This window comes from Garra rufa, chromosome 25 (genome assembly GCF_049309525.1).
Source record: "Garra rufa chromosome 25, GarRuf1.0, whole genome shotgun sequence".
NCBI lineage: Eukaryota > Metazoa > Chordata > Actinopteri > Cypriniformes > Cyprinidae > Garra > Garra rufa.
The window spans coordinates 29,513,100-29,528,774 of NC_133385.1; the positions used below are offsets into that span (position 1 = coordinate 29,513,100).

General features: G+C 35.3%; 1 protein-coding gene across 1 annotated transcript; it reads right to left on the reverse strand.

Annotated features, from left to right (window-relative positions):
• Positions 1 to 4,304: 4,304 nt before the first annotated feature.
• On the reverse strand, positions 4,305 to 13,567 carry ldha (lactate dehydrogenase A4). Its single transcript, XM_073831392.1, has 8 exons — positions 13,441 to 13,567; positions 11,552 to 11,686; positions 9,308 to 9,425; positions 6,996 to 7,169; positions 6,732 to 6,905; positions 6,521 to 6,638; positions 6,147 to 6,270; positions 4,305 to 4,580 (listed from the first exon to the last, which is right to left on the reverse strand). The coding sequence occupies exons 2-8, from the start codon at positions 11,678 to 11,680 to the stop codon at positions 4,416 to 4,418; spliced, it is 1,002 nt and encodes a 333-aa protein (XP_073687493.1). The 5' UTR covers positions 11,681 to 11,686; positions 13,441 to 13,567; the 3' UTR covers positions 4,305 to 4,415.
• Between the last annotated feature and the right edge of the window lie 2,108 nt (positions 13,568 to 15,675).

Consider the following 15,675-nt stretch of genomic DNA (forward strand, 5'->3'; position numbering starts at 1 on the left):
CTATTTTTACATAGTGTAAAATATTAAGTATATTTAAGTAAAAATGTGGGAAAAATTAAGTAAATTTACTCCTAAAATTAAGAAACGTTAATAAAAAAGTCAATACTGTAAAAAAAAATGTTTACAATGAGAATCGGAAGGAAAATGTACTTAATATCACAATGCAAAAAATCTTAATGCAAGTTTTCTTTACACATTTTGGATTTAGTTTAATTAAAATTAATTAAAACCAGCATAAATTAAATTCAGTAAAACAAATCAGATTTTAATGTATTTTGTGTTTTTTTTCTTTACAATAAAAATATGAGGGGAATGCAATGCAAAAATCTTGATGTAAGTTTTCTTTATGCAAAATTGTATCATTCCTTTTTGATTTTGGTGTGTCATAGGACATTTCTCGACCGTTCCTGTGAGATTCACCCAAGTTATGGAGTACATTGATGACTTATGGTTCCATATTTCAATTTTATTACATTTATTTTGCTAAATTTATTATTTATCTCATTGCAACTGGGAACTACTCGCTGTTCCAGATTTATTGTAATGTTGTTACAACTGTATGTCATTTCGCTGTACACAAAAAGTTTGGGTTGTGACTAATAATGTTACATTTTTGGACTTTTTATTCTTTCAAATGTTTAAAAAAAGTAACAATTTGTACCTGTTGCATTTCAGTCAGTTGTTTTAATGCACTTTTGGGATGTGAAATAGATTTTCAAGACTTGACTTGCCATATCTTAGTGCGACTTTACCCTCTTATCTGCTAATATTTGTTCTTATTTGTACCAGACTGTAGATTATGACTTCTGGCAGATCAATAAAAGAACATGATCTTGAGTCGTGATAGATTTGTGAATGTTCAACACTTGCGTTATGTTTTTATATAAGTGCGCGTGATACATCATGTGCCTAACCTGTGTTTGAACCCTAGACGGGCCTGATATATTGGTTATATAACTTGATGCACCTGAAATGCTCTAATGAACTCTTGGCAGTCAATTTAGACAAAATGGTCCACTAACCCGGTTTGTTTATGTACAGCTGTTATTTCTATTCAGCCTTCAGAACAAAGAGACCAATAGGGAGCTTTTGTAGTTAGTCACTATGTTTATTCAGTCACGGGCTGCGTCTCAATTCTACAATCACACGCTTCAAGTAACAGCTATAACTGTCGCTGTGTATCACCACTCGGCTAGGAGTGTGTCGTTGCTCTTGCGTTGAACCAACACTGACAGAAAAAAAAATACATTAAAAACAGCACTTTGTTTCCAGCTGATACGTAAGGTGTACAATTACACAAATTACAAGTAGATGGATTATCTAAACAATAAACTTAAACCATTTTTCAACACCTCAATATGATTTTATGTCATACCATAATTTACAATTAACCTCGAGAACAAATTAAGCCGTTGTAAAAGTTTTTTTATCCCAAGATATACGTAAAAGTGCTTTTTCCGGTAGACAATCAGTGCACTTATGATTGAAGAAGTCACGCAAAGTCATTAAACTTGGGTTATGGCGTGTGTTTTCTTGCGCAGTCTTGCAATGTTTGCGATGATGAAATGCCTTAAATGTGTTTTGACATTCTTACGCAAATTGTTGCGTTTAATTCAATTAACAATTCAAAATTGTTAAGTAACATTCAGTGTAACAATTCAAAATTGATTCTAAAACCGTTGCATTCCATTAAAGGCAACAATTCAAACTCATTCGGTTAACTATTCGGTTAACTGTCGCATTTCATGTGGAAATTCACATTTTTTCGTAAAACCATTGCATTAAATTCAATGTGACAATTCAAAATTGTTTCTAAAACCATTCTTTTAAAACAGTTCTAAGTTAAATTGTTGGATCAAATTCAATGTGGCGATTCAAAATCATTCGTTAAGCCATTCTTAAGTTTACTGTCGCATTTCATGTAGAATTTCACATTTGTTTGTAAAACCATTGTAAGGTAAGCCCAAATCACATTTAATTTAACACGACAATTAAAAATCATTCCTAAAACCATTGTTTTAAAACAGTTCTAAGTTAAATTGTTGGATCAAATTCAGTGCGACGATTCAAAATCATTCGTTAAACCATTCTTAAGTTTACTGTCGCATTTCATGTAGAATTTCGCATTTGTTTGTTAAACCATTGTAAGGTAAGCCCAAATCACATTTAATTTAACACGCCATTTAAAAATCATTCCTAAAACCATTGTTTTAAAACAGTTCTAAGTTAAATTGTTGGAACAAATTCAATGCGACAATTTAAAACCATTCGTTAAACCATTTTTTAGTTAATTGTCACATTTCATGTAGAAATTCACTTTTGTTCGTAAAACCATTCTAAGGTAAACCCAAATCGCATTAAATTTAACATTACAATTCAAAACAGTTCTAAGTTAAATTGTTGGATCAAATTCAATGCGACGATTCAAAATCATTCGTTAAACCATTTTTAAGTTTACTGTCGCATTTCATGTAGAATTTCACATTTGTTCGTTAAACCATTGTAAGGTAAGCCCAAATCACATTTAATTTAACACGACAATTAAAAATCATTCCTAAAACCATTGTTTTAAAACAGTTCTAAGTTAAATTGTTGGATCAAATTCAGTGCGACGATTCAAAATCATTCGTTAAACCATTCTTAAGTTTACTGTCGCATTTCATGTAGAATTTCGCATTTGTTTGTTAAACCATTGTAAGGTAAGCCCAAATCACATTTAATTTAACACGCCATTTAAAAATCATTCCTAAAACCATTGTTTTAAAACAGTTCTAAGTTAAATTGTTGGAACAAATTCAGTGCGACGATTCAAAATCATTCGTTAAACCATTCTTAAGTTTACTGTCGCATTTCATGTAGAATTTCGCATTTGTTTGTTAAACCATTGTAAGGTAAGCCCAAATCACATTTAATTTAACACGCCATTTAAAAATCATTCCTAAAACCATTGTTTTAAAACAGTTCTAAGTTAAATTGTTGGAACAAATTCAATGCGACAATTTAAAACCATTCGTTAAACCATTTTTTAGTTAATTGTCACATTTCATGTAGAAATTCACTTTTGTTCGTAAAACCATTCTAAGGTAAACCCAAATCGCATTAAATTTAACATTACAATTCAAAACAGTTCTAAGTTAAATTGTTGGATCAAATTCAATGCGACGATTCAAAATCATTCGTTAAACCATTTTTAAGTTTACTGTCGCATTTCATGTAGAATTTCACATTTGTTCGTTAAACCATTGCATTAAATTTTACTTGACAGTTCTTGCGTTATTTGTTAACTGCATTTAATGTAACAACTTAAAATGCAAAACAGTTAAGTTAAAGTGTTGCATCAAATTCAGTGCGACAATTCAAAAATCTTTCGTTAAACCATTCTTGAGCTAACTGCTGCATTTAATTTGAAATTGTTCGAAAAATCATTCTATGGTAAAACTTTTGTATTGAATTCAATGTGACGATCCAAAATTTTTTGTAAAACCATTCTTTTCAAACAGTTCTAAGTTAAATTGTTGGATCAAATTTAATGTGAAAATTTTAAGTCAATCGCTAAACCATTCTTTAGTTATCTGTCACATTTAATGTAAAAATTTAGCGCATGATTTTAAATTTTAGAACTTTTAAAAGAATTGTTCGTGAAACTATTCTTAACTGTTGCATTTCATGTAAAAATTCTAAATTGTATGTAAAACCATTCTTTTAAAACAGTTATAAGTTAAACTGTTAGATCAAATTCAATGCGAAAATTTAAAATAGTTTGCTAAACCATTCTTGTTCATTTTAGCATTTAAAATTGTACATAAAAATTTGAAGGTACTTAGCTGCGTTCAATTCGGTGTGAAAAGTTATGCAGGAAACGTTTAATGACCAGTTTTTTGTTTTTCAAATGAGAACTATTGTGCGCATATCTTTTTACAATTTGAGTTTGTAAACTCAAAGAACAACTTTCTAGGATTCTGACCTGATTTTTAAACGTTTATCGTTTTGTTATACATGTAAACACACCATGATATTTCATGAAACTGATATTTTGTAAAACTTTGGTTTCACGTGTTGGTCTTGTTGAAATGATCAATTGCGTGACGCAGGACGCGAGTACGGAATGCTAGCTGACCTCAGAACGGAATAAAAGAAGAGACTCAAATTGCACATCGTCTTGTTCACAAGTGCTTCTTTCTTGAATATACAATAGTACGCACATAGACACAAACTTTTACAAAGGCTGATGATCTTTGTCAAGACAACAGGAATAAACCATTTCTCCTCTGCAGCTAAAATAAGGAGGGTTACAATCTGAGACTGGCGAGGAGATTTCCAACAGCTACAGGCAGTGAGGTTTACGAGGTCAGGAGAGAGATAGGCAGGACTCAGAGGTTTTGTGACACTGGCTACATTTTGGAGGAGACCACGGTTCACAGGGTCAGCTCCTTCTGAACGCCCCACAGGGTCTCGGCGCTCTTCACCAGCTGTTTCTCCTCGTCCGCCTTGAGGGTCATGTGGACAACATCTGTCAGGCCGGTGTTACCCAGGATGCAAGGCACGCTGAGGAAGACTTCATCATTCACACCATGCATTCCCTGTGAATAAGCAACACACAATGATAATGGTGCTCTGAAGGTTTTTATTAGCTGTTCCAAAACTTAGCAAGCTAATCCTAGCCAACAATTTCACACATCAAAAGTTGCTTTGAATAAAATGACTTGTCCTTATTAGATGCCCCATTTTGGCCTTATATAAAGCAGCATCGCATGTATCTTTCGAAGAAAATTCAATCCCAGAATGCACTACGACAAACTCAGAGAAGCATTTCATCCAAAATGGTGGAGACGGATTCAGAAATTCAGAAAGGAAATACAAAGGAAACTCAGGTGGTTTGAAAACTCAGTCTGCAATGGCTTCCAATAGTTAGCCATTAGCATGTCGCTATGCTAAAGAGATAGAAATTACTTGTCCTTAGTAGATGCAGCATCACATATATCTTTCAAAGTTAATTCAATTCCAGAATGCACTGCGACAAACTCTGAGAAGAATTTCATCGAAAAATGGCGGAGAGATGCATTCAGAAATTCAGAAAGTGCAATGAAAACTTAAAGGAAACTCAATCTGCAATGGCTTCCGATAGTTAGCCGTTAGCATGTCCCTATGCTAATGAGATACAAATGACTTATCCTTATTAGATGCCTCATTTTAAGGCATCTAATCTGCAGTGGCTTCCGATAGTTAACTGTTAGCATGTCGCTATGCTAATGAAATAGGCACATGCTAACCACATTAGTGTATTGAGTAAGGAAGCATTGGAAGATAAACAAGTTAAATGTACTTGCATGTGCACCCGATGTGCGCTTTTGTGCTTGTTTTGTTAGCTTAGCAACATGCTAAAATATACAGAAATCAACTGTGAATGTCAAGTCTTTTAAGCGGTTCATGTCATGAGCACTAATTGTGCGAGTCACTGTCCATGAAGAGTTATTCAGAGCTTTTACTCGGTACATGAAACAGTTTCATTAATGTAAAACCTTAACAAAATATTTGTGTGTTTGCGCTTTGTTAATAACATGTTAACAGGACATCTGTCGAAACTAATTGTGAACATACTTGCTTTGTGTGATGAGTACTCGTCCAAGAAGAGTTGATTAGATCAGTTACTTGTACGGCAAGATAGATCAATCCAATTAAAACCATATCCAATATTTGTGCGTTTGTTAGCTTAGCAGCATGCTAACGTAAGATGTACTGGAACCAACTGTGAATGTTAATCAAGTCAATGCTCTTTGAGTGATGAGCACTATTTGTGGCAGACAAAAAGTTGTTCAGATTGGGTACTCAGTACATATTAAGATTGTACATTAGCATGTTGCTAAGCTAACAATCCAACTGTTAAGACACTGGAATCAAATGTAAACATTAGTCAGTTCTTCCTTGTGCTTTAAGTTTACGTTTTTGTTGAATACAGAACTGCCGTCCATGAAGAGCTTCCCAAATCCCTCACTTGGACTAGCATTCATTAGATGGCGGTTTTGAAATGGAGTTTATTATAATATATGGGTCTGTTCATGTTCTGACTCTCCGTACTAGAAAAATGGTTCACAATATTTGGTTAATAAAGATGGATGGCCGTTGAGAAGTAAACAAGAGAATCTCACCTTGACCAGAGTTGAAACTGGATGACACTTGCGTAGGTTCTTCAAGATGCTCTCACACAGGTCAGCTACAGACATACCAATAGCCCAGGAAGTGTAGCCCTTCAGCTTAATAACCTCATACGCACTGCCAATACAAAACAGATTTATGTTAAACACAGATAAACAACCACGAGTCCAGACTAAATACATCAAGACAAATACTCAACGATCTGATTTATAGGTTTTCTAATGGCAACACAGAGTACTCATTTAGTACAGATCGTATACAAACAAAGAGAAACGACTCGTAACACTTGGCCTCTCTCCCTAAAATTTTTCTATATGTCATTCTGAGGCAATTATGAGTGCACTAAACCACTGTACAAGTAATTCACCTGTCAACCACCATCTTGTGGACGCTCTTCCAATCCTCCTTGTCTTTTTCTGTTCCCATGTCAGGGTTCAGACCCTGGAGGGACACTCCAGCAACGTTGACTCCACTCCACACAGGAACTACAATAGAAACAGGACGTTTACTTTTTATGAAGGAAATGATTGGTGTTCTTTAAGCACATCTGTGCTCCCAATCATCTTTGCAGTCCTCACCGCTGGAGTCTCCATGTTCTCCAACTACCCAACCATGGCAGCTAGATGGGTGAATGCCCAGCTTCTCTCCCATCAAGTAACGGAAACGAGCAGAGTCCAGGTTTGTGCCGCTACCGATAACACGGTTCCTGGGCAAGCCGCTCAGCTTCCAGGCCACGTAGGTCAAGATGTCAACTGAAGAGAAGATAACATTGGTTTGCAGTCTCTGAGGCTACATGACATCAACTGAAACCTTTGAAAAAAAAAAGTCCAGGTATGACATACCTGGGTTTGAGACCACCAGAAGGATGCAGTTTGGGCTGTACTTGATGATGTTGGGGATGATGAACTTGAAGATGTTGACGTTCCTCTGGACAAGGTTCAGACGGCTCTCGCCCTCCTGCTGACGAGCTCCAGCGGTCACAACGACCACTTTGGAGTTTGCGGTCACACTGTAGTCTGGAAATCACATGGAATAATCAATTTTAGAAAGATCTCACACTCCCCTGGTTTCTTTATTCCTGTCAAACACTCTCTCAAAGCCTGTTAAGACCAAGCTTAAGTAAACTGTAGAAACCACTGGCTTCAAGGGTCTCAATGAGCTGATTATGCTTATGTTTATGTTTTTGGAAAATGCACTTCAAGACCGAATAATTGTAAATATGTTTTTAGACCAGGGATAGGCAACGTCTGTCCTAGAGTGCCGCTGTCCTGCAGAGTTTAGCTCCAACCCTAATCAAACACACCTGGGGGGTGTTCCGTAAAACAAGTTTACTAAATAAGTCAGGCTTATTTCAGTTAGTCTGACTTATTTTGAGCCAAATCAAGTGACAATAAGTCAGACTAACTGAAACTAAGCCTGGCTTATTTGGTAAACTTGTTTTATGGAACACCCCCCTGAACATGCAAATCAAGGTCTTCAGGATTACTAAGGCTACAGCCAGGTAATATTTTTTTCAGGGTTGGAGCTAAACTCTGCAGGACATCGGCACTCCAGGACAAACATTGCCTATCCCTGGTTTAGACAGAGGTGGGCAGTCCTGTTCCTGGAGAACCTCCTCCCTGCACTGTGCAGCTCCAGCCCTGATCAAACACAACGGAACCAGCTTATAAGATCTTCAGGAGAACTTGATGATTACAGGTGTGTTGGATCAGGGCTGGAGATGAAATTTGTAAGTAGGTAGACGTTCAGGAACAGGATTGGACACTCCTGGTTAGACCTTAGATCACTGGTCTCAAACTCAATTCCTGGAGGGCCACAGCTCTGCACAGTTTAGCTCCAACTCTAATCAAACACACCTGATCCAGCTAATCAAGGTCTTCAGGATTACTAGAAACTTCCAAGCAGGTGTGAGTTGGAGTTGGTTGGAGCTAAACTCTGCAGAGCTGCGGCCCTCAAGGAATTGAGTTTGAGATCTCTGCCTTAGATCTTCAACCCTGCTTCTAGAGACCCACTGTCCTGGAAAGTTTATTTCCAACCGGCTTTAGCTCATGTAGCCTCTGAAGCAGTCCTAAAGACCTTGATTAGCTGGTTCAGGTGTTTGATTAAGGTTGTAGCTGAACTCTGCTGGAGAGTTGGTCCCAGAAGCCGAGTTGAAGACTTAGGGCAGGTGTCCTCAACTCTGGACCTCGAGATCCACTTTCCTACAGAGATTAGCTCCAGCCAGGATTAAACACACCTACCTGCATCTTTGTAGCAATCTTAAAGACCTTAATTAGCCTGTTTAGGTGTGTTTGATTAGGGTTGTAGCTGAACTCTGCTGGAGAGTTGGTCCCAGAAGACGAGTTGAAGACTTAGGGCAGGTGTCCTCAACTCTAGACCTCGAGATCCACTTTCCTACAGAGATTAGCTCCAACCAGGATTAAACACACCTGCAACTTTGTAGTAATTCTGAAGACCTTGTTTAGCTTGTTCAGGTGTGTTTGATTAGGGTTGGAGATAAACTTTTGCAGGAGAGTAGATCTGGAGGTCCAGAGTTGAGGACTCCTGACCTCCCTAAACTCCTGGGTTTGATACAGCCCTGCAAAGTTAAACTACAACCCTAATGAACCTTGTAACCCTTCTGACCTTGATTAGCTTGTTCAGGTGTGTTTGTTTAGGGTTGAAGTAAAACTCTGCAGGGCTGCGGCTCTCTAGGACTGACGTTTCCCATCCCTGGAATAGACCTTTCTCTTGCAATTTGTTCTTGGTGTGAATAGACATTTATTCTAGATTGGCTTCAAAATCATTTCTCAAGTCAATAAAGTTTATAAAATTATTCTGTTGAAGGCGTGACAAAGCAACAGGATGGTCGACCAGTGTCGGGCCATCTTTGAGTATTGGAACAAACTGTGAATGTCAATGAAATCTTTCACGTCATGAGTGCCAATTATTGCACTTTTGGGAGTTGCTGTGCATGAAGAGTTGTTCAGATTAGTTACTCTGTACATAAGAGATTAAAACGGTGCCCAAAATTTGTACACCTTGCAGTGTGTTCAAGCACACCGTTTTTACCACCAAACAGCACCAATCAAACTTCCTGCTCCTTATCATCAACCATAAATTGCCACCTTTTTTCACTCACATTTTAGTTTAATGGTAGACTACGAAATCTGACCTTTATCCGCCACTATCTTGTGTGTCTTGAGAAAGAGGCTGCCATGCTGCAGGTCCATGGCCTCTCCTTTCAGCTTATCTTCCATCACGTCCACTAGGGCGAGTTCATCAGTCAGATCCTGCACAAACACATGCATTGCTAAGACCTTCATTTTGGACAACTTTCTCAGTATTTTGATTCGTTTTGCACCCTCAGATTCCAGATTTCAAATAGTTGCATCTTGGCCAAATATTGTCCTATCCTAACAAAGCATACATCCATGGAACGCTTAAATTTATTCAACTTTCAGATGATCAATCTTCAAAAAAAAATTGACCTTTATGGCTGGTTTTTGTTGTATGCATTGTAGGTTCAGCAATTGCATTTCACACCAATGGAAAACTGCAGAGAGCTGAAGAGTGATGCAAACTCTTAGAATTTGCTTGGTCCGCAGATACGGGGATCATGTTTACTCTTGGCGGGGGTTCAAGGCCTTCCTGCTCATTCAGAAATTGCTTGATGTTCAAAGGTCAGGAAAGGTGTTATTTCCTTGAGCCACAGCAGTTTCACTCACAGTGAGAATTCAGGAGAAAATAATAAGCTCATCCCCAAGTTCAAGCAAGAATCAATGAGACATTTTCATTCTTTTTTTTGTTTTGTTTGGAGGTTACAGGAAAAAGTGGACACAACATGCCATTTGATTTCATTTGGACCTACACAAATGGTCCAAATTCTAACCAGTTGTTAAAATTGTATTAAAAAGGCACATAATTATTTGCTTACCTCATAAAACTTTATCAAAACTCAAATTCAAATATAAGTGATATGAGATTAATATAGTCACTCTTTACAGAAAAAGTTAGATTGCAAGAAATAATGAGGGAACTGGGTTGGGAAATGTCGCGAGCCAGATTCAAACCCAAACGGCTCACAAAAGAATCCCACAAGAACCACAAGACACATTTATGTCCTTTAATTATTAATTTCTTTATTAATAAAAAAAATAAATAAATCTATTTATTAAATATTTAAAAAAAAAAGGCCCAATTTATGTGATAATTCTGCATTGTTTAAAATTAAATAAATTATAATTATATTATTTATAATTAAAAAAAATAAACTATTTATAAATAATATTCATTGGACATTTGTAGTAAACACAAGGCACATTTCTGTCCTTTATTGTTAGAACAATGAAAACTGTCATTTAGATGCTTTACAAAGATCTAATTATTTTAAAATGAATTAGAAAATAAATCTATCATTTTAGATATTTAAAAAAAGCCACATTTAACTCAATTTATTTTAAAATAGATTTGTCATTTAGGTTATTTTACAGATGTAATTGTACTCAGTTTATTTTAAAATCAATTATTAGTTGTTTAATTAATTTGAAAATAAATCTGTAATTTAGATGTTTTTAAAAAGTTACTGCATTAAAAATAATAATATACACACACACACACGCACACGCACACGCACACACACACGCACACACACACGCACACACACACACACACATTAATGATCAATATGCTCAATTTGTTTTAGAATACTGCAATTTTTTATAATTAAATAAAAAATATAATTAAATTCTTAATTATCAACAAGTCATTTGCATAATTTAACACTTCCAATTACTCAGTTTATATATATATATATATATATATATACAGTAATATTATAAATTTATAATTAATATTCAAGCATTTGTAGTAAACGCAAGGCACATTTCCGTCCTTTTTCATTACAACGGTGAAAACTTGGTCTTATTTAACAATTTATTTTGAAATACATTATGAATTTCCTAGCTAATTTCAAATAAATCTACCATTTAAATATTTTCAAAAAGCCCAATTTTACTCATTTAGGTCATCAATTTAGGTCATTTAACTGGTCTAATTTCACTCATTATTTTAAAATAAAATCATAATCTTTCAGTTAATTTTAAAATAAATCTGTAATGTAGATCAAGGTTACTAAATTTAAAAGATAACATTATTAGTTCCTCAATTTATTTTCTAATTAAGTAAAAAATAATTACTTTTTTAATTAGTCATTTACATAATTTAAAATATCTAATTTTACTCAGTTTATTTTAAAATATATATTTTAAATAAATGGAAAAACAGTGTTATTTAATTGTATGAATTGTATAATTTATATATTTTTTCCTATTTTAAAATTAATTTTAGACATTTTAAATGGCAAAGCATGACTGTAATGAATGTAATGGCTGTTTATCCAGTGCAGTGACTCACTGACCTTGAGGAGGATGCTGATGGCGGCAGCCATTCCAACCATTCCCACTCCCACCACTGTCACCTTGTTGGTGGGCCCTGCAGACTCTTCCTTGCTCACATGAGCGATGAGCTTCTCCTTTGTAGAGGCCATCTTCAACTACAAGAGACAGAATCTCATCAGCTATGCATTTTAAACACATCATTAAGACTATGAGTAATCTGAACTGGCATTTTCAAACAACTGCTCCGCCGGATCGTTTACATGACACTGAGGGCTCCACTAAGGAACGTAGCTATTTCATCTCCATGTCAAATGCAGAGAGGGAAAAGGGAAAAGGTTAAAGGTGTAAGAGCAAAGCGCTATTTTCATCCGTCACGTCCTCCAGCCTCTGCAGCGCTGTGTGTGCAGACGCACGTAGAAGAAGGGATCTGCAGAACGCTCCACCTTAAGAGCCTTAAACCTCTCATTCATCACATGCACTCAAAACACACGCACTTTAGAGACCGTCCCTAAAGTCTGTAGTCATTTATCAGCTCTGGAAAACTAAACATGTCAATAAATGGTTTATACTGGAGACCTTGTAAAACATGCAAAAGGAATGGATTAAATGCACATTTATTTATTCATTTTGAATTTTTTAAACAATAAATACGACTTTTTTAGAATTGCAGTTGGTGTTATATGTTTGGATAAATATTGAATGTTTTATTAAATTGTGACAGTATTTATTTATTCATTATTTTAATAGTAAATCAGAACATTTTTATAGTTACAGTATATTTTTGGATGTCAAGAAAACTTGTTTGGGTTTTATGCATCCATCCAATTAATACAAAAAAAAAAAAAATATATATATATATATATAATTAATATATTACTTTTATTTTTTAACGTTGAAAAACAAGCAATTATTTCCAGTTTAGTAACTTGATGTACTAAAATAACTAAAAAATAAAATAAAAAAACAACAACAACTATAGATATTCAATAATTATAATTTTGAATCAATAAAATATAAGTAAAATTAAAATATAAATAAAGAATGAAAAGGTTTAATAGTATCTCAAATATATATTAAAAATAAAACTGATTTTCAGTCGATTTTTCAATACTTAGTTACAGAAATAAAAGTCATTTTCCCGGAAGAGGCCGGTGTTGAATTGACGCAACTGTCCAAATCATTTCGAGATCACAAATGGGAAAATTCAACACATGCTGAATGAAATATTGACTCATCTCGTTCTAAAATGGTGCAAAAAGGGGCTTTTATGTACTCAAGCCCATAAAAGCACCCATTAAAACCACATGTACCAGAATCCTTTGCAGTTGAGGAAGCAAGAAGAGCATCAAGACAGCTGCATCTGTCCATGCTGAGCATTTCTTGAAGCACGTAGGCTTCAGGTGACTCACAAACCTAAACGATGCTTTAACATCTACCAACACGATTCATGTGCTCCAATGTAACGTTACATTTTAAAATACTCGGAAATAATCTCTACACGATGAAGAAATGCGTTTGCTTGAACGGCAATACCCGATTATAATTTTATTTTGAAATTTAACAGCAACAGGTTAGATTTGAAATGAGTTTGCAAGTGAGAATGCATGTGAATTGACTGTAGACATCAGTAAACTGTTGTATTACGATGTGCATCGGCGATTACGTAACCGCACAGCTAGACTGCAAGAGCAAATGTTTATTTTTTAACAGGAATGAATGACATCTGTTGTTTTTTTCCACATTACAGTAGGCATGTGAGTAAATACACAATCTGATAATAGTAGAATGCCGTATATAGATATACAAATATTTTATTAAACATTACAGAGTGAAAATGCCACCTGCGCTTGATTATAGTTTGCATATTTAAAGTTTTCAAAATATTAACCAGTGTCAGTTTGTGTCTTACCTGTATGTAGTTGTTATTTTACAGTGATATTCTGTGTAGTTTAGGCTGGAATGTCGCGCTGTGTCGTTTATCCGCACTGGTGCTGTGAGGAAGGGGCTGCGAGGCTTATAAAGCGCGTAACGCCCGCTCGCAACTTGCGTCACTTACATATTAATGAGGTGGGCGTGGTCACGCGTCTCGTGGTGGAAGTCACGTCCATCTGAGGAAGCGTCATGGAAGCGGATGTGGCTCAGAGGTTCACGTGCTCTGGTTTCATTACACTAGCATGTTTCTTAACATAATATCACATATTTAGGTATGGGAAATAACTATTGTACGGTATTGTATTATTTATTTGTATGTAAACAGAATAAACCCAGCTATCAACGTTGCAGTTAAATTATAAAAACGTTATTTACGACTGTTTTCTGAATGTTCAAAACATACCGTTGTAAAGATGTTTTAGAAACGTTTTTTCTCGGTTGTGCAAACTTTAAGGGAATTAGCCAGCCTACATTATCATTTTTTTAAATATTATGGGAACATTACTTTTGAACGATCCCTGGACATGCAGAAACATGAAGTAGAATTTGACATTTTTAGATTAGACCTAACGTATACAACGTTTCAGGAAAAAACGTTCCATAAACAATATTAAATACATTTATACAATAAAAATAAAATAGTTTTAATATAGGTAACATTAATGAATGCTAAGTAATAGAGAGTTTTCACGATGCGACATCAATCGGCGGCACTGGATGTTAACAATGGCACTGAACCGAACGAAATAATAATACAAATAATAAAATAATAATAAAATGTTGTATAAAAACAAGCAAATTATATCTGAACAAATCCCTCTGAAAAATCCTTCAGAATATAGACAGGAATAAAAATGTAAAGTTTGGTGTGTGTAAGTGCTACTGAAGTGGAGATTATGGCTCAGTGTAGGAGAAAACGGCCTTTAAAGATGTTTTGTAATTGAAATCAATTGACACAAATAGATAGAGTGCTATAAAAGAAACACTTAACAGTGTCTTTTGGGTGTTTTCTTTCCACTAGTCTGAAAAAAAAAAAAAAAAAAAACTTTATGAAACCAAAAAGCTGCTTGAAAAAACTTTTTTTTTTTTTTTGCCTGCAGTGTCTCCCCTTAAAGGAACACTCCACTTTTTTTGGAAATAGGCTCATTCTCCAACTCCCCCCGAGTTAATTAGTTAGTTGAGTTTTACCGTTTTGAAATCCATTCAGCCGTTCTCCTGTTCTGGCGATATCACTTTTAGCATAGCTTAGCATAGATCATTGAATCCTATTAGACCAATAGCATCACGTTCAAAAATGACCAACGAGTTTCCATATTTGTCCTGTTTAAAACTTGACTCTTCTGCAGTTATATTGTGTACTAAGACCGGCGGAAAATGTAAAGCTGCGATTTTCTAGGCCGATAAGATTAGGAATTTCCAAAAGAAAGTGGAGTGTTCCTTTAATTAATCTTGCTTGTATGTATCTTTACCACCTATTCACTTTAGTTTGTCAAAATGTTGTGCTTTTTCCTGCTTACTAAGCACTTCTCTCTATGAATTAGCAGTCTTTTCATGGTTTTGACAGTTTAAAGTAGCATAACAGCGTATTCTGTAGTGCATTAACCGTTCAATCCATCCTGTTGTTTACATCTCAAATATGGCCATACATCTGGGTAATTGACCAAACCATGACCTAAGTGCAAACTCCTATAAAAACGATTTATATTACATTTTAATGTATTTTAATGGACGTTTACTCTTTATTGTGTTAGTAAGTCAAACTGTGAACGTTTGGACCGTTGATAATTGCAAGATATAAACACAAACAGCAAACCTCACAATGAAAATGCAAAAGCATTCGAAAAAAAAAAGCAATAGCCTAAAGCGATTTTTCGCAAGAGGATGAATATTTCTCCTCTGTCAGTGGTGTACTTAAGCAATAATGAGCAACAGAGTAAGAGGAGTGCAGTGAATGTGCTTTGTCATGGTTAGCTGGCATGAGGGCTTCTCCAACACAAACTGCCTGACCAAAAGATGCATTGTGTCAGTAGATAGTGTTGGTAAACTGAAAGGTTACCCATTAGTTTTAGACTAAATATTTTGTGAAAAGTTTCCTATAGGTCAATAGGTTAGCAGGTTAACCTAGGAACTGACAACAGACTGATGGGTAAGTTGTAAAAAGACCTTTATGTGCCGTTTTAATATGTTTTGTAATGGAACTGCACCATCTTGT

Bases quoted from the DNA above. Each gene is read 5' to 3' on its own strand.
- ldha (XM_073831392.1), bottom strand. From the start codon at position 11,680: ATGGCCTCTACAAAGGAGAAGCTCATCGCTCATGTGAGCAAGGAAGAG. The intron at 7,170-9,307 runs GTCAGATTTCGT...TGTGATTTCCAG, and splicing joins CAAGATAGTGGCGGATAAAG to ACTACAGTGTGACCGCAAAC. The intron at 6,906-6,995 runs GTATGTCATACC...TCTTCTCTTCAG, and splicing joins TCTGGTGGTCTCAAACCCAG to TTGACATCTTGACCTACGTG.